This window comes from Crocodylus porosus, unplaced genomic scaffold (assembly GCF_001723895.1).
Source record: "Crocodylus porosus isolate Cpor-Errol unplaced genomic scaffold, CroPor_comp1, whole genome shotgun sequence".
In the NCBI taxonomy this organism is placed as follows: domain Eukaryota; kingdom Metazoa; phylum Chordata; order Crocodylia; family Crocodylidae; genus Crocodylus; species Crocodylus porosus.
In genome coordinates this window covers 25,549,805-25,569,856 of record NW_017728917.1, presented here as the reverse complement: position 1 = coordinate 25,569,856, position 20,052 = coordinate 25,549,805, and the positions used below count along the sequence as shown (strand labels likewise).

At 43.3% G+C, this 20,052-nt stretch overlaps 1 protein-coding gene across 1 annotated transcript in view; it reads left to right on the top strand.

The window, feature by feature from the left end:
* The window catches only part of NINJ1 (ninjurin 1), a 76,023-nt gene that overhangs the window by 48,714 nt on the left and 7,257 nt on the right, over positions 1 to 20,052 (top strand). Inside the window, exons 2-3 of the mRNA XM_019537017.1 lie at positions 10,526 to 10,757; positions 19,131 to 19,296. Of these exons, the coding sequence (XP_019392562.1) occupies positions 10,526 to 10,757; positions 19,131 to 19,285 (387 nt within the window). The 3' untranslated portion in view covers positions 19,286 to 19,296. The remainder of the gene's footprint in view (positions 1 to 10,525; positions 10,758 to 19,130; positions 19,297 to 20,052) is intronic.

The window sequence follows — 20,052 nt, the reverse complement described above, 5'->3', positions numbered from 1 at the left end:
CAGTGTGTGTGTGTGGGGGCAGGGGGGAAGCAAGCAGCCCTGTGCAGGCTGGACCTCTGCCAGCCTGCAAGGGAAAAGCTAAGGTTTCCTACATTCTTCTCCTTTAAAGGAGAACCCATTTTTAAAGTTTGTTTGTGACCCTTTCATATATTCTTGTGACCCACTTTTAGGTCACAGCCCACAGATTGAAAAAGGCTTCTGTTCCATTGCCCTGCTCAAAGCAGGACCGTCCCCAACACAATCATTCCAGCCAGGGCTTTGTCGAGCCCGCCCGTCCTTAAAACTCCAGGGATGGAGCTTCCACCACCTCTCTGGGTAACCTGTTCCAGTGCTTCACTACCCTCCTAGTGAGAAAGCTTTTCTTCTTATCCAACCTAAACTTCCCTTGCTGCAACTTGGGACCATTGCTCCTTGTTCTGTCATCTGTCACCAACAAGAAGGGGCCAAGGTGGATTAGCTCCATCCTCTCTGGAACCACCCTTCAAGTAAGTTAAAGGCTGCCATCATATCCCCTCTCAGTTTTCTCTTCTGCAGACTAAATAAGTCCAATTCCTTCAGCCTCTCCTCATTAATCATGTGCCTGCTGTTTGTATCGCCTTTGGAAAGGTGACCAGAACCCTTCTACATGTTTTGGATTTGAAATATATTGTAGTTGACCAGAACGAAAAGAAATCTTTTCATCTGTTCCTTCTCCGAGTATGGTATTTGTATGACATTCTTCTGCTTAAGAGCACAGCTTTTAAAATAATCCTTTGCCAAGATATTTTATTAATCTAGTTTTATAAGTCACTTACATAAGAGATTTTGGATACCCTTTCTTTCTCCTTGCACCTATCTTTTGTTGAAGGACATTTAGCCTGAAATCCTCCATTTCAGAGGTCAGCAAGGGGGTCTGAGAGTCCAAGAAAGACATCTTTATAGAAGAGTAGGATGTTCATTAGCCATTGACAGTAGCACAAACTAGCATAGAAGAGCCAAAACCCTGGTTTTGCTTGCCAGTTCTTAACCTGTTTGCTGCTCAGCTTCCGACAGCCAGTTACTAATCCCACCGGCCAAAAGCTCTACCGCAATCATCATACAGCCCATCCCACCCCCAAGCTGATATTCTGTTAGTTCAGAGGTGCTCAGCCTGATGGCATGGCCCATGGGGCTCTTCATAAGTTAGGAAGTTTGGCAGCAGGGTAACACTGCCACCACCACTCCCCCACTGCCACATTCCTATGCCCAGTGTGGCTGGATCAAGCCCCATATGGGCCATTGCTGTGCGACTGGATTGGGCCCTGGATGGGCCAATACTGCATGCCAGATCTAGCCCACAGACTCGTGAGGCTTGTGGGGTAAAAATGTTAGGCACCACTGTTTTAGATAGAGCTGCTATGAGGAGCAATAGAAGAGTATGTTGTTTTCTTCCTAGTAGAAGGCCTCTTACTGCTTAGGATGAAAGTTTAGAGCAGGGGTGGGCAAAATACGGCCCTCTAGCTGGATACGGCCTGCGAGGCCATTCTGTCCGGCCTGCAGGGCCCCTAAAAAAAATTTAGATAATTAATATTCATCTGTCCTTGGTTCCTGTCAAAAATGACAGGAGCCAGGGGCAGTAGGACCCAGGGGAAGCCCCGGGGGGTTCCTGCAACAGCAGGGCAGGGGGAAGCCCCACCAGGCTTGTGGCGTGGGACCATGTGGCTGCACTGGCACTGGAAACTCGGGTAAGAGCTGGGGGGGGGAGGGGCAGGGGAGGAGCTGGTGCTGATCGCAGGGAAAAGCAGCCCTTCCCCCACCGGCACAGGCCACCCTACACAGGCTGCGAGCAGCTGCAGCACGGGGCACTGGCTACGGGGGGCACTTTTCCCATTCTCACCACTAGCTTGTAACCCACCCCACTGCCAGCATGGGCCCTGCGCTGGCTCAGGGCTCGCCCATCAGGGCTGTGCATGGCAGGAGCAGCTTTAGCTGTGGCCTCCCCCCCACCCCAGCTTGCCGCACCAGGCAGTGTTTGCTGCTGCTGCCCTCCCAGAGCTTGCACTGCGGTGAGGCTGCCACCCCTGCCTCTGTGCTGCCTAGCGTGTGAGCTCCAGGCAGGCAGCAGCTCAGGACTCCAAGTGGCTGCATGAAGGAGTGCCAGCCACAGGGTGGGGGAGGGGCCACTTTTCCCATGCTAAGCACCAGCTTCTTCCCTGCTGGCAAGCAGGGGATCAAGGATGCATGCTTACCCCCGCCTGTACCACGGGGCTGGGGGGTGCACTGGGAGTAAGCAGGTCAGTGGGAGCACGGGGCCCACATCAGTGTCCTGGGCCCAGAGCAGGGCAGCAGGAGTACAAGGTCCCGGATGGCAGGAGCTCCCCCTCTCCCTGCTGGTGCAGCCAAGCCTGGCTTCACAGATGCTTGCCAGCCTATGCCCCACTCTAGGCCCTGCTGGTGCTGGCCCTGGAACATTGGTGCCAAGATAGTGACCAGGAGGCAGGGCACCTGTCAAGGGGCGAAGCTACCCATGTGGCCCTCAACAGTTTGCCAAAACTGGGTAAGTGGTCCTCGACTCTAAATAATTGCCTGCCCCTGGTTTAGAGGGACTCTTCACCCTGTGATCACTGAAGAGAACAGAGATGCTGAGGATAGAAGAGAACAAAAGGGGGACCCCCTTTCCTCTTAGAAACAGACATCTTATTCTAAAGCAGGGGTGTCAAATTCATCAGGCCAGATAAGTGGCATGGGGTCGATCTACAGGCCCATTCCCTGCCACCTCCCCAACCTACATGCCTGATCCAGCACAGGAGGTACCTGCCCAGGCCAGTCCAGGACACTGATCCCAGTGAGGGCTGCATCCTGGGACCTGGCCCAGCTAGCACCGCATGTCCCAAGCACTGCACATGGGAATGGTCCGGCACAAGCAAAAGAGGATGCACCAGGGGTCAGATCAAGGGGCTGGATCTGGTGATCCAGCTTGCAAGCCATACGTTTGACACCCATTTCAGACGGTTAGGATTATCCTGAGTTTTCATGCACCAGTCAGAGAAACCAACCAACCAACCTCTTGCTACTGACTGGGAGAATAGGTAAGAAGTACATGAACAATTGTAATTTGGAAAGCATTGATTGCCACAGTTGAAAGGGCTTACTTAACCCTTGTCTCCTAAGAGTGTGACAATACACACTCCAGTGTGGACATAAACTTATTTTAGCATGAACTCCTTTTTTCAGATTTCTTTCGAACACAGTTCAGCTTGTGTTGCTATGGAAGAGGGAGGTTTAAATTAAACCAAAACACTCCTCTTCTGTCAAAACAAATGTCTATACAGAAAGCTGTACTAGTAGAATAATGCATGTATAAAACCATACCTGTATAACTCATAAAAATGTCCTTTGTAAATGAGGCTAAAGTATTTGTGTTCATGAGCCCTCCTCCCTTCCTGTCATGTCCTTGGCAGGGTGTCACTGGCATTGGAACTAAAGCAGTGTCAAAGACTGGAAAGTACAGAAAAACTGTATATTTGGCATGAGTAATGTCTGTCCATAAACCAGACACAGCATATTTACGTCAGAATTGTGAAATGAAAGAAAGTCTCTTAAAATTACACTGCTTCAGACATCTCCTTTTAACAAAAAGGGTTTTGATTATGCAGTTAACTGGAGAGGGATTTTTTTTTTTTTTTTTTATCTTTCAGTTTATTCCAGAAATCTTTATTGCTTATGATTTCTCCCATTTTGCTTCATATTCAATGGCCTGCGGTAACCTTTGTAAAAAATGTTTCCCACAAACTGAGATACAAGCTCTGGATTAAAGATAACTGAAAAATAAACTGACATAAATTAATGGCTACATTTAAATACGGCCCGTGTTATTAGGTTGCTGTGTGTCAGAACACTTTATAGATATTAATCCTCTCACTATGCCTGAAACAGTCAAGTTATAAAAAGGGTGGTGGGCAAGGGGTGGAGAGGAAAATTGAGGTAGAAGTTGAGTGTCAGGTTTTCAAAATAGCTCAGTTACCTTTTAGATACATACATGAGGCAAATTTTAAGGTGTTCAGCAGCAGAATGATCCACTGTAAAAATTTACAGACAGTTTTTGAAAAGAGCTTAGCACATGGACTAACAGGAAGCTGAGTTCTTCTGAATATATATTTCCAGTTTGCAGATGCTGAAATATATTGAAAATCTGGCCCTTGTGCCCAAATCCACAAAAGGATTTGCATACTTGCATCTAATAATTAGTCATTAACCCCTCCTGCCTAAGCAGCCACCTAAAAATCAGATGTGTCCAAAGCACCTATGTGCCTCAGTAACTAGAATTAAAAGTTCCTCAAGTGGTTCTCTGTCTGTACGCCTACCTTCTACCAGGATTAAATATTTCTCTGACTTTCCCTCAGGAGCTCAGATCTGTCCCACCAACAGATTTCGATCCAGCCCACAGGTGGATGGCCACCAACTCACTGGATCTGGCCCAAGGACAGTTGGCAGCTCCAGCCACCACATGGTACCAGACAGGCGGGTGGGTGGGCCTGCTTCTGCCCAGCAGTCTCAGCCCCTGCTGTGGCAGCATCAGCTGTGGATCCAGGTGGGGTTTCCACTGCAGCACATGCCAGGTGGGTGTGAGCATCACCTGTGACATTGGTGGCAGGTTCTGCATCTGGGCTCTGGAACCTGCTGGCTGTGCCCACAGCAGATGCTGCCACTCACCTACTACAGCAGAAGTCCCCATCTGATCTTTGGGGCTCCTGGCAAACTACAACTCTGGCCAGGTTCTGAAAGGAAAGGGAGACAGAGGGAGGGAAAGACATGGATCGGGCCCTTGACAGGTCCTCAAAACTCATTAAGTGACCCTCCAGCCAAAATAATTGCCCATCCCTGTTCTAGGCCCTTTCAGAAAAATAATGCAGCACCATCCACAACTTTCCTTCAAAACACTTTGGAAATGAATTTAAGTAAACCAAATTAAGTAAACCAAATTAAACCCACTAATTCCAGATGAGTGTGTCCCCCTGCCAAGCTAAGGCAATTTAACTATTCTGCTTTAAATTCAGAAGAAATTATGACTCAGGAAAAGAAATAGTTCATAGCTATTTAAATTACACATTGTTTGGTTTTTTTTTCTTGCTAGAACCATGAAAGATCGTAGTGGTTTTTTACTATTGACATCCATAGTTCATTTTTGCTAAGTACAACTCTATGCAACAACCTCATGACTTGTAGGAACTTGATATTGTTCTTCTTTTATTCAGGAGAATGAAGTAACATGTCCTACAGCATTGCATATTTCAAATGGAAACACCTTCTAACCTCATAGTTAGTGGTAGAGTGTAATTAGTAATTATTTATAGCAATAGGAACATATAGACAAAGCTTCACACAACATAAGGTGACAGTCAACTTACAGTACAATTTCTGACAAATGCTGTAGTATACTACAATTGAATGGAAAGCAGTGATAAAAGGCAGAGAGATTCAAGGTATTCTAAAAAAATAGGTGCCTCCCACCATAACTTATTAAAACTAATTAAAAGTAGTTTTCACCATTTGTACTTGTTTATGTTTTTCACATCATGAAAATTTCAGGCTTCCACAGGTTTGGATACTTAAAGTTTTAAAAAGCTTTAAAAAAAAAAAAAAATCATCCTCTTAGAAAACATGCTTATGATGGAAAGAAAATAAGATTAGCAGATTAGCTATGTGTATTCCAAAAAGGGAAAAGGTCATGTTTTAAAATTTTACTCCATTAAGCCAAGTACCTTTCCTTTCACATATTCAAGGACAGGGAAAAGTAACAAAATTCAACTTTTACATGGCCAGCTGGGATGGGGGGGAACTACCCCCTCTCCCCTGCCAGTCTTCAGTGTTGCTCGTTTCAGAGAAACTTTATAATGAAGAGGTGCCTACATAATAAAAAACTACCATACTGATTAGCACCTTTGCCAGTTTTGATAGCCTGACGGGTATCTTGGGACTCACTGTAAGTAGAGGATAACATTTTACTAGAAAGACTTAAGTTATCCATTCCCCCTACAAACCTTTCCTCTTTGTCTGACCCTGTCTTGTAAGCATGGTAGTTTGTGGAGAGCTAAGCAGTCACCAACAACTTCACAAATGCATAACAGACTTTGACCTTCAGGCAGACAATTTTCACCGGCTCCTAGTCAAATGTTAACATTGATCAGTAAACAGAACTTTTTTTTTTTTTTTAAAACTAAGAGAGAGAATTGTATTTAAAATTGGTGTTCAAACTTTAAATGGATATTTTCTGGAGTCATACTGGAAAGCATAAAGACATTTTGTTTTGTTAAATCACCAAGTGGCTCCTGAGCACTTGGTTTCACTTGGCCATCCCAGCACCACTTTTGTACTGTAAGCAACGAAACCTTCTTTACTAAAATACACCAAACTGTGAAGTGGAAGGCATAAGCTATAATGGTCAATGAAAACAAGTATTTTCAGCATTCTACCTATAAGATGACCAGATAAAGCTCAGATAAAGTATTACTAATAACCTGAGCTCTAAATGTAAAGAAACAAAAATCAAGCTTGTTCTTTTCATCTTTCATGAAAGGTTAGAGGAAAATAAAATCTAAGGCAAATATCTAGAGGTAATAACATAATTTTCTGTGTTCAGTAAGCTGATCAGCAAATTTGAGATTGGGAAATGGGGAGGGGTGGGGCGGAGTTTCACAGTTCTTTTCAGAGACCAAGTCTGCCAATGCATCCAAGAGCTTACTGCTTATTAATAGGGGAATGAGCATGCCAGAGTTTTTCCACACTGGACCTTTTTAAAATAATTGTCAGACACTTGAAAGGACCCCCACTGCAATTAGTTCTAGGTAACTGTGATGTAGCTGTTGTGATGTTGTAACTGTGATGTCAGACTGTAGTCAATTTGCAGTGGCGAATAAACATGCTAAACACCACTGAAATTCATCTTGTTTGAACAAAACTCAGTATCCTCTCTCATAATAAGGTATTTCTTATATAAACCAAGACCTTGTTGAACTTAGAAAAAAAATCCCTGAAGTTGCAGGTGCAGCTCCGTAAGCAGTCGCAACTCCGTAAGCAGTTGCAACAGTGAGAGTTTTCACGTGATCTGCTTCTAATATTTCTAAAGCTATAAATCTGCATTTCAATTTCACACCATTTTGCACGCATCCTATGCTTCCTACTCTGGTAAAACAGAAATATATCATTCAGTTCCTGCCTTTTCCCTTATGTATGCTTTTATTTCCAGTTCCAAGAATTGTAGACAGAAAAACCTCTCCATGAACGTTAGCCATTTCAGCAACTGCCGTAGGTCAGTATGCCAGCGCATTAAGTCTTTAGTTCTGAGTGACCTATTACACTTCCTTTCTTTTTCTGTTCCCAGTGAGGAAGTACCACTCCCTAGTCAGGGAACCAAAGGCAATTGTTACTGGAACGTCTCTCATTGCAGATTTTTTTCTAACAGAAAATGGCACTAGTCTTGCAGCCAAAGGAAATACTGACTATGCATACCATGTAGTGGAGACTTGCCATTGTACAGGTATCAGCATGGTTCTGGTTATGAATTGGTTTCCTTGTTAAAACATCAGAGTCTCAGTCTCAATGAGTTTTCAAGTCAAGCTGGTAACTGTTCAACTGATGGTATGAAATACAAGTACAGGGCACCTATACACATGCCAGATGTCTGCTCTGATGCATGCTGAGCAGACTCCATTAATTGAGTCTGCTGGAGTGTATTAATTAACACGTTCCAGCAGCCTACGTGCCACATCTGTTCAGCATCCCCACATTTTAAACTGGTGAGAGGGGGAGGGGTGCTTGAACTAAAGCACGTTGAATGAGCTTTAGTCTGTCAAGCACCAGATGTTGAATACACACAACTCTTCAGGCACTTTTAATCACAGTGGTTCCGAGAGCCACTCTAATTAAGCACCCACACCTTCCACCTTGGACCACCTACACAGACACCCACAATGCTTAACAGCACTCTGTGCTGTAGCTTAGAGTAGGAGCCATTAATTATGGCTGTATTGCCCCAAACCTTCAGCATTAGGCTTGTGTGCCCCAGCCAGTACAACAGACCACGCAATCAGGATACACTCACTACCCGCTCTTACACTTGAACAACCCCAGTACACCCACAGGTGTCACTGAAGCAGGATGTGACCCAGTTTACTAATATTTGCATGTAATTTACAAAGCAGCTAAAAAAAAAAGCTCAGTAGCTTAAGGATACTTTCCCACTCCTAGGATTGAATGCGCAAGTATTTGTTGCAATGTGAACATAGAAAAAAAATCTGCTTTTCATTCAGAATTAAAGCCTATGTCAGGGCTATCTGCTGTGTGCATCAGGTTGCTGTCCCATAGTGAAATATATTTTTCCAAGTCAGTTTGGCAGAAAGGCTACTATAAATTAAACCAAAATCTAAACAAATATTATAGATTAGTTGAAAAAAAGCTTATAAATTGTATAATTTTTATAGACCTTAAAATAAGAGGTATTTTTAATAGAAGCCACACAGATCAAATTCTGTTGTATTCATGTGTTGTTTTCTATTGTTATTAATTAATTGTAACCAAGAGCATAATGTGGTCCACAATAATGTGGACCTTATAATTAAAGGTTCAAGTGTTAGTGTAGGTCTTCTTGAAATGGGTAGCTCCAGTAGTTATTTCACATGAGCCTAGAAAAAAAGTAATGGGGGCAGTACACTCAGTGGTAGAAGGATACTGGCATCTCAGGGGGTGTCCTGTATTTGCAAATGCTCCAGTAGGTATGTGGGTGTGTTTTATTGTTACAGGACTGACTGTAGAACCAGATTAATAGCTTTTTTTGGATCATGGGACCTAGACAAAGCTAAATGAATAGCTAGCTACTCCTGAATGAAGTCTATGTTAATTTTTCAGGTCTTTTCTCCTTCCACTGTCAGCCGAGTCCAAGTAAACAAGCCTTCTCTGCAATGCTAGGATTACATGGTTTCAATCCCTTTGTAAAAAGACTGCTGCTGACATTTTTCTTTCAGTAAAAAGTTTAGATTATGGCAGGATACAGAGTGTCTAGAGAAAATAGGTCAAGTTTTGCAGTTTGCTGTCCTGAAAGGAACTGGCAACTCTGCGAACTGAAACCTTTCTAGTTTAAAAGGCACACACAGGCACAAAAGACACTGGTTAAACTGGTTGGACATTCAGCTGTTTTGAACTCTACTACTGAACATCATGATTAGAGGGTGTCTTCTGTATTTGAAAGAACTTTTAAAAATAGACGTTCACCACAGTGATTACACTTGCCAATGAAAACATTTGTACAGTAGGTATATCCCTAAGAAGCAGAAGTTACACACATCAAACAGAGCACTTTCTTTCTTATACTGAATTAGGGCAAGATCGAGTCATTCTGTGAGGGGCTCCATCCTTCATCCAATGGGAAAAGAAATAAATGTGTACAATTACACATTTAACAACAGTTGCTAAATCAAACGCCAGTGTCCTATATTGTGCCTCCTCTTACACCAGTGTTCCTGCACCAAAATGGGTAGAGGTGTCAGGGTATCAACATACATTGCTGGGGTGGAATAGAAGATATATTTTGGCTCATGCATATCATATATGCATCAAGGGCCATGTTTTATAAATGAGAATCAGGCACTAAGCTATTTTTCCACTTTGGAACACCCCAAGGTGCACCGACTATCTGCATTTTTAGGTGTCTGCATACATTTTGGAGGCCAAATTCAGTTTTGGCAGTGGCAACCCAAAGGGATAAGGAGGATTAGTGTGTGGCAGGGACAGCACAATGCTCACATGGCAGTTGAGTCCCACATGAATCCCCAAAATAGGACTTGTGAGCAGTTTAAGTGGTGCATATGTTTTGTGGGTATGCGCACAAGTTGATGAGACCTGATCTACAATCACACAGCTTACTTTAAGCTGTGTGATTTGTGATTTGGTTGTGTTTGTGCAGGTGTTCCCTGGTCTTAGGAGCCAAGCTGGAAACATGATCCAAAGTAGGTTGGGGTGGGAGGAAGGACAGGCAGGAATGGGGGCAGGGGGGAGGAAGGGGAAAGATTGGGAGTTCAGGGGGCTAAAAATAGCTAACTCTGGGGTGGTGGAAGGGGAGGAAGAGCATAGCCCAAGGGCTAGGGTGAGCAGCTGGGCTTTCCCAGCTCTGGGGCTGCGCTCCAAACACATACAGATGTTTGTTAGGCTAACTTGATTCTGATCTAACTTACTTCTCCTCAGTTTATCCAGTATACCATGGGGATTTGAAGTAGAGCCTTGATACTGACATGCTAAAATCCATTTGTTTACTCAACTTCTCCCATAGTACATTTTCCCAATTCCCTAATTCTAAGCATATTTGCAAGTTAATCGTCTTGTACAAGTCTGACCAAGCTGATATGAGGTACTGCCTGTTTGTTAGAAGATGTGGGTAGCTATGAAAGTAGAGATACAATAAGAGCAGTACAGAGAACAGCAGCATTATTAGTGAGATTGTTCCTGGGCTTAAAGTCATCTCTATCTTGTTAAACTAGATGTATTTGTAATTAGAATTTTTTTTTACTATCAATAGAGAGTACAACAGTGGCTGCAGAGAAATGGACCTATGAACATTAATCACTATGCCAATAAGAAGAGTGCTGCAGAAAGCATGCTGGATATTGCTCTGCTGATGGCCAACGCATCCCAGTTAAAAGCAGTGATGGAACAAGGACCCTCTTTCTCATTCTACGTCCCACTCATTGTTCTCATCAGCCTGTCACTCGTACTCCAAGTTGCAGTGGGCGTGCTCCTGATATTTCTTGGTATGTAGTAATGACAAGAACCACTGCCAATATGAATAACCACATTTATGCATTTTTAAAGCTATTTGAATGGCTTTGCACCAGAATTGGTTAAAATTCATTACCACCACATCAGATTATGTTTTTCGGTGTCTTGAATATTTCATTGCAATGTTTTCGGGAAACTGATTTTCTTTTTTAAAAGAACTTCCTCATATCTAATTGCATAGCACAGAAAATCGGACAGATTTCAAAAGGCTGGAGGAGGAAGAACACAGTGAAATAGAATAGAAGTCAAAAGAAATATTAACGGGTCACACTCTTCGAGCATGCTGTGTGTACGATTTCACAATGGTATATGCGTGTTGGTAGGGTGCTACAAGGAAGGTACAAATTCTTTCCCCCTTTAACACTGGTGTTGCATATTGGTTTTGGCAAGCTTGTAAGGCCATGAATGAAAATGGTATTGGGCCTAAAAATGAGATAGTAACAGTGCTTGGCAACAATAAAATCTTACTCTCCTCTGCAAAATTCCCAGACAGATACCTAGATCCCACTGAACTTCACTGAAAATCAAGTCCTAGCACTCCTTCAAGAAACCTGATCTAATGTTGTAAATAACATTGTTGGTTATTAGCATGTATACTACCCATTGCATTAATGGACATTTTAGTATACTGACACTTGCTGGGACGCTTTATTCAGGGATGTTCCTGCCTTGAGCAGGGACCTGGTCTACAGAGTGTATGGTAGAAGCATAGTGGACAAATGGCAGAAACGCTGCTTCAAGAAATCACTCGAGTAAAAACCTACATTGGCTGGACCCAAAACCAAGAAGAGATAATAGAAGGGGCAAATCTCTTGTCAGTATGTAATCCTTTGGAAGAAATGAATTGGTAGGAAGGGACAGTTAACTATTGCAAACCAGGATCATGAATTCTGAAGTATGTACAGGCAAGCAAGGTAGAATTTCTTCAGCCCAAAGATTTGGCTAATCTGGTATCAAGACACTAATCACGTGATCTTGATCTTTTGGCTAAGATGACAGGATGTAAACAGAGTGAAATGTGATATGTTTTATGTCCACAGGACTGTTTCCTTAACTTGCAAGTAGATTACCTTTGTGTGGCACTGGATAGTTTTTATTTCTGACTTCCTCTGGCCCCATTAATATTTATCAACACTACCAGTATGTGCACTGTTATGGGTAGCTTCTGTGCAGAGCAGAGCTAGGGATGTTTGGTCAGGCACCCCAAACCAGCCACTTATTTTTGCTGCTGGCCTTAGCTAAGGACCCACTTTTCAGGGTTCTTACTTCTGCTGCAGCTGAGTTTGTTGATAGCACCACCACCACCATGAGCTTTGTAAGAGATGCAAAAGAAACAGAGTTCAGTAAACTGCCACTCAGTTTTTCACTGATTTCATGTCTCTGGCTTGCTAGGCTTTTCCCAGGTTTCACTTGCCCATAGCCTCTTTCAGAGGCCTTGAGGGCCTGCAGGGTTTATGCAAACAAAAAAAAAAAAAAGAAAAGCCTTGCTCATAGTAACTGCAGACTCCAGGCAGCCTTGCTCTCTGCCAGTGCATCCACCCAGAGGCTGCTTTCAGCTCTTTTATTCCACCCCGCCCCCCACACCTGGGTTTAGCTCCCTTGCTGGGAGGTTCCCTGCATCCCCAAACCTGGGCCTCTGGTGAGTCCCCTCAGCTCTGCAGTGCATGATGGGGATGCTTTCAGGGTGTGGGGCCTTTCCAGCTTCTCCACACCCATAGTAACAGGGATGGACTCTGTTACATAGTGTTAAAAGAGTTTGCTTACTGATAAGACTAAACAGAATATCAGCGATGCTACTACTGATACTGCTATTCACTTATCAGTCACTAGGGAAAAAAGTGTTTTTCATGTAAAGTATAAAACACCACACAAAATGTTTTGGGAATGATTTAAAAAGAAGGCAAAATCCTGACCCCCTGTAACAGGGGCCTTCTAGGGGCCAATCTCACTGTGGCCCGCCCACCTGTTTCTGGGCCAACCGCCCACCTTCTCACCTGCCATGCCTTGTTGGTAATTAATTAATAGATGTCAATTAAGTGGGAGGCTGCCCATTTCTTGCCCTGATGCCAGGGGGCGCTATCTGTGGCTCTGATCCTCCCCTGCACCACAGTCCAAGCCTTGCAGATGGCATCCAGATGTTCTCAACATCACTGGCCCCCACACTGGACCCCTGAATCCTACTAATTGAACCCCACCTGGATTCCTCTCTTCAGGCAATCTATTCCACCTTCATACTGGGCAGCATAGCCCCCTGACCTGCTTCCCCTTCCGGGTGTGGTCCCCCTGGGACCTTTGGCTCTACTGGCCCTGGCCCACCTCCAGGCCAGTCAGGACCCCAGGCCCTCAGCTCTTGGGTGTTCCTCGTGGTGGGCCCTCGGCCCTTCGACCCTTCTGGTCCTGGCCCCAGCATTGACCAGTCAGGGGAAGTCCAGACAGGTGTGAGTTTGTGGCCTCACTCTTTCTCTGTGGGGTCCACCTTCCAGACCCTCCAATAAAGGGTAACCCACCTGGTTGTGGGGGCTAGGGATTAAGGCGCCCTGACAGTGGTAATTGGCCTGGCATTTCCTGGGGGTTCCCACTGCCAGCTCCAGGCCCTTAAAGTGGCAGGCACCCGCAGTGCCCTGCCACACCCCCCATTCAGCTCTAATAGGAGTTTTGCCACCAACTGCACTAGAACCAACATTTTACCCAGTATATTTAGCATTTAGTAATGGAGATGCACAGAATCTGTTCTACTTCTACATTCTGTTATCACTTGAGTTACAGGTACTATACTGCTGCTGAAAAATTCAGCATTTTTAGTAATTTATTTTAAAAACCATACAAACATTTCACTTTTTCAGCATTGTACATTTAAAATAGGTACACAGTTAAAGATACAAGACTAAAACCTATCCCAAAAGTCCTAAATTAGCAGGGTAGCTGTGTTCTGCATGCAAACTTAATCCTATAGTCCTGACTGCAGGAGTTGTGTGTATGGGCTACAGGATCAAGCATATTTCCATAACAAGACCATGACTGATTAGTGGCTCTCTATTTGTTTTTGTAAATAAAGAAGAAAAAAGAAAAACAAAAATCAACCAAAAATTGTGCTAGGACAGGAGTCCAGTATTTGTTTTTATGCATCAGCCTAGGATAACAGTGGAATGGCAGCCTTCTTCTGAACTATTTTGGAAGTTTAAAATCATTATTTATATTTTTGACACTCTTAGTGCACTTGGCCACTTCATAATACATTAATTTTGCCAGTTTGTGCAAGCACTCCATATGAAAATAGACTTCGCCAAGCTTTTGTAGAAAGCTAGTAGCATTCCTGAAAAGCACCTGGCCAGAACAAAAAAAACACACACCCAAAGATCTTGTCAAGAGATGGCCTAATATGCTTTAGAAAGCTGCTAAAGGAGGGTCTATGTTTTCAGGAACAATCAACACTCCAGCAGGAAGTGCTTGCACCATAAGCCACTGAAATATGTGGGAGTCCTGCCAACATTTTCAGAGCTATGGCTTCTTTGCAGTTAGTATTCAGTCTTTTAGTTATGTCACTTTTACAAGCTCTTCTCTTGAAGTTAAGAATCTTATATATGTAAAACAGAAATCTGGCAAGCAAGAAGCAGATTTCACACAGGGAGCTATTAAAGTTACAGCTACTTTACTGAATGTTATTTGTTAAATTTCCATGGGGCACAGTTGCAGAAGCAACTCCTAGAGGGGGTCCCTATTATTGAGGGGGCATGGAATGTGATCTCTCAGATAAGTGAGTGGCACTGGGCTTTATCAGTCTTCCTTGTGGAGAAGTTGAGGGTCTTTCCCAGTGTGTGGCAGAGACTGGGGTATGACTAAAAAAGTTAACAGAAGTTCAATACAGATGATAAAGGAGTGTGAGAGAAAGCAGCTCAAAGGTAAACAGCCTTCTTTGTCTAGTAAATGGGGTATTTCCACTAATTATTTCTCATGGTCATGGCCTGTGAGACATTTCACTCACAGTTGTTGTTAGATGGTCTTCTCAGCAATACCATCTGCTTTCTAATGTCTGCTTCTGCCTAGGAAGATTTTTTTTTTTCTTTTTGATGTGGGTCTCACCACTCTAATTCTCTGGCCACATTGAGAGTAGCATCCAAGGGGTATTCTATTTGGGAGTACCCATTAATTCCAAAATAACTGGAAGTCAAAGCTAAGGTAGCCACCAGCAGCCCCACTTGACAAATAGAGTGACTCACCAAGAGCATGTCCAGCTGGTGTTCCCTGTGATCCTGTCTGAGGTGTTGGCAATGACTAGGCAAAGCCCTGAATTGCTTTGGGCCACCCTCCTTGAGCTGCTGTCTGTCCCAGTGGTACACTGTCCATCATAGTACAGTTTTGATCTCACAGTACTCAAATGAGATCACTTGATACAAAACGAGAGACAAGTGGGCACTGGAGCAGCAACAGCTTACTCTTCACTGCAGAAATGACAGTTTTTGCTAGTCAAAACTCTCCTCCTCTTGTACAGTAGAGGAAGTCCAAATGAAATTCCAAGCCGTCTTGCAGCCCCTTCCCCTTGGTCACAGGCCTAACACAGCATCAAGGAAATTCCACCTTTTCTAAAAGGAATCAGCAACTCTTCTCCAGTTGTTCATGCCAGCTTCTAACTCTCTGCCTGGAGCTCCACCCTTGAGTGCAACACTAAGGCTTGGAACAGACATTACACATAAACCAGTTTAAATGATCAGAAACTGTTTTAAACCTGTAACAGAAGAGATGTTCAGTGCACATAAACCAGTCTGAAAATGGCTGAAACTGGTTTGAGATAAACCTGATTGAATGTACTGCATCAGACTTAACTGATTTGGGTCAAACTGGTTTATGAAATGTCTGTCCCAGACCGCTTCCTGGTTTAAATTAAATCAGAGTCCCTTAGTATCTCAGCATGCTTTCTGGGCTAGGTGGGTTCTCTGATCCACAGCTGGACTGGCCGCTCCCCTCTGCTCCCTGGCTGCAGCTCCAGCAGAGACTGCACATACAGCAGGGTCTGCTTGGCTTCCTCCTGCTCCCTCCCTCCCCTTACCACTCCCTGGTGAAGCAGGGATTCCCCTCTCCCCTCTGCCTGACACAAACACCTCTCAGCATTAGCTAACAAACCACATGCTGGCTCTAGTCCATGCTGTGGGAGACTGGACAAAGGCAAGCAGGACAGTATTGGCTTAGGGCTTTTTGGAGCTAGTCAACAGGTAGCTGGTAATGTCCCTTCCTTGGAAAAAGTTGTTTAAGAAGAGCTGGAACTAATAAGAGATGCTTTTTTTTCTGTTTGATGGGATGATAAATGCTAACATTTCCCTGTGTAACTCAGTGCTCTGTTATCAACTCTCTGCTGGCTCCCTTGCTGGTCAGGGGAGTGGGAGGGAACCCCTCCCTAATCAGAACATCCTGCTGGGGCCTGGCCACACCCCCCTCAGCTCAGCACTGTAGAAAGGAAGGCAGGGCTGCTTTAGTGGCGCCCAGCTCCTACCCTGAGCCACTGAAGGCATGTGCCTGCATTTCTGGAATGAAAAGGGAATGTCTTTCCACCTCCAAATCGGTTCAAGCTTTGAAGGTTAAACTAATCTGCAGAGATTGAATCAATTCAGGCTCAGGCTTTTTGAATGTCTGTCCCTAGCCGAGGTGTTCTGCATATGCAGACTGCCTTTCCCAGCGTCTTCTGCTTTATGGCTTCCTCCTTTCCTTCTCATTGCTCCCATAATTCTGTTCTCCAATTGTTCAGGCTTATTTCAGACCCTTAACAGAAAGGCCCAGAGCTATTTTACTGAATTCTAAAATTAAGACGTCACTTACCATCCCTTCCTTTAATGTTCTGTTGTAACTGCCTTTTAAATCTTTTAGAACTGAGGATGACTCCCAAAATTCCCCAGTTCTGGCCTGGGTCATTCTGAGCTATAGTTGCCAACTCTGTTTATATCTATTTCAGAAAGTTTCTGGAAGACCAACATGTGACACATGGTGCAAATGTGAACGCATGCTTGTGTATATCAGTTATGGATTATAGTGCATTGACTTAATGTTAGGAAGGCAAATGCACATAACTATTACATTTTAAAAACCCACTGGATTACTGTATAAATCAGATTCAACATTTAATATTTATTTTAATGAAAGCTCTATCATTTATCTCCTGGGAGCAGTTTCTTGGGGATTTATATCTTATTCCTGGAGACTCCAGGGCAATCCTGGAGGGTTGGCAACCCTATTTTGAGCCTTTAGCCTACTTTCAAGGCCCATACTTCCTGTCTAAGGCACAAAATTCAGACTGGGTGGATTTTAGTATTTCCATAGTACTACTTTCCATAGTATTTCCATACTAAAATGTGTGGAAAATTGCACATGGCTTCTCCTTTGAAGACATTTGTTTTCAATGCTAATCCTTCAAGGTGGTATGGTAACTATGAGCCCTTCTTAGAAAGTGTGTGGGGGAGGCATTTTGAAATAGTTTGGGCTACATGAAATGATAGTAATCCATTCCCGCTATAATAAAACACCTAAGATTCACTGTACTTAAGAATGGTTTCTAGGTTAATTTCATGTTTAGTACTATAATAACAAAACAAGATTACTGTAATTCTGTTTGGAAACTCTGAACCCTGCCTTAATAGGCAGAGCTGTATTTTCCCATTTTCCAGTCCCCAATTTTGATGAATCTTTAAAATAACAGCTCTGTACAACATGGTGTTTTTGTAATACGTAGGCACTGCTAACCCATTTCCCCCAGCAGCCAGCTGGGGAGACTTTTTCTTATGTACTACAAGAATGGGAATTCTGCTTTACTTTTCTGGAGATACCATGTACTCCAACCATATTCTGGAAATGTTAGAAGGCAAACATGTATGTACAGAACAGAGTGCAGGCATGGTATCCAAAATGAATTTTCAGGCCTGAATATGGCTTTAATCCAAACTGTTTAGACTTAGAGCCAGTGTGGAATGCAGAGTAGCTAGTGTGGTTCAAAGAGTCCTTTCACAGCTGCTCAACTGCTTTGGCTGGTTTATGAAGTCTCTCACAATGCACTGCTTCTGTGAGCAAAGCTGCAAAATGTGGAATAGGTGCCTAGAAGGCCTTGAAACTGAGGTGGCCAGGACTATGCCAGTATGCACAAAGGTTAAACTGCACCTGGTGTTACAGCAATCACAAATAGGTCAGGAGTTCTTTGCCTTGGTTATTATGCTTAGTAAAATAACCATCCAATTAGTGCACCAGAGCACACATCCATGAGCACAGCTGTGGAGACCTCCAGCCTTTAGAATACTACCAGAGCTTGTTAGATGTAAGATTTTGCTCACCAAATCTGATGCTTATAGCTTACATAACTTTGTAAGAATAAAAATTGGTAGAGGTCTCCAGTAATCTTCTTTCTGAGAGTCTAATCCAAAACTCACTGAAATAAGTGACAGCATTTTTACCACTTGCCAAAAGATTGCATTAGGCTGTAAATTACAATGCTCTTCCTTTATGGTAGACACTGTCAGAGGAAATCTACCTTTCCAGCCATGCTGAGTCATCCCTCCAACTTTCCTGCAGTCCTATACAAACACTCAGGTACTTAATATCATTCACTTTACATTTTCACAGTTTGGGGAAAACGAAGCTTACGACAAGCCTGTGTTACCTCCCATGTTTGTCTATATATCCCTCCTATCAATAGTACAACTAAGAAAAAGCTGCAAGCAAACAAAGGAAAGAAATTTTTATACTGTTGGTGCTGTCTAAGGTTCTTGCTTGTTTACAAAAAATGAGAAGCAATGTGTGGGCACACCAGTTGATAAAAGGCTTACATACAGAAATCTAAAAGTGAGCTGAGGTTTTTTTGTTGAAGATATGCAGCCTTATTGGCCGTGAGAAATTCTCTCATTGGTATGTTTCTGATAAACACGTTTTTAAAAGTGTAAATAAAGTGAATTTCAAGTTTGCTTTAAATTTACAAAACAGAATTTATCTTTGGAAGAAGCAGGGGTGATGCATGGGGGGGGGGTGCATGCAGGTGTACGTGCACCCCATACACATGTTGGTGCACCCCGTGCAAAAGGGTGGTGCCAACACTGTCCACACTGTTGCTGCTTGCCATTGGCCACTGAATTTGGCTCTTGGAGTTAGTGGATATTACATGCTTCTAGTGAGTGAACACGGGCTCCTAGTCTTCTTAGGCTCCACAATATTGCTTGCAATGCTAAATTCTCTTTTTGCACGGTTCATGTGAGTGACACTTAGCATGGTGGTAAAAGAGAAATACTTAGATTTATATCAGAATAGTAAAGAAGCTTTTCACTCTGTCTGTAAGCATGGTTTCAGTGTAAGAATATTTTTGTTGTTTTTCTTTAAAGTCAAATACGACCTTAACAACCCCACAAAACACAACAAGCTGGATGCTCTCAATAACATTGCAACTGGACTGGTGTTCATTATAGTAGTTGTGAATATTTTTATCACTGCGTTTGGAGTACAGAAGCCTGCAACAGAGACATCCTCAAAACAGTAGGTGACAGAAAGGTGAGTTATGGCCCTTTCAAATTCTTTCCTACTGCAGGCCAGTTGCCCTCTCCATATGTGCAACAGGCCACCCACTCCTCACCTGGGCTTTTTTAAAAATAATCAATTTTCAGAGTTCGAACCTTATGCATATACTCTCTATAAAAACCAAGCACATGCTTCACACTAATTTGAAAACAGTTGATTTGAGGGATTATAATTTATGATGTATTAACATTTATAATTTGAAGTGCAAGCAGAGCCTTAGCCTACTACAGAGGCCTTTTCTATATCCCCTCTGTAGAAAATGTAAAGATGATTTCTCAGGAAGAGACATTCTCTATGTTTAGTGCCAATAGTGGCAGGAGAGGCAGTAAAGCTGTAATTCCCTGCCTTTTCTCAAAAGCCTTTTTATTAGGCAGGTCAGCGATCTGATGCAAATGGAATTTTTTCCTATCCTAGTCAGTTAACACAAAAAGACTCAAACTTCATCCAAGTTACTAGCATGATCACACCCTAAGTTTCCTCTAAGGTGTCCTCTGGCTTTCATGAGCATCATGAATTCCCCCTCCCCGCCCTCCCCTGCCAAATACACTTCTTTTCAGTTATAGGCAGCCCAACCCACATACCACAGATATTCTTGTTTGGGACTCCCACACCTTCTTCAGTCTTGCAAGATACCCCTTGCAATTTAAGAAAGGCTCTCTGGACTGAGATCAGACCTTTAGATCACCATACCCCTCACCATCTCCAATATGCTCAACTCCTGATGGAGAC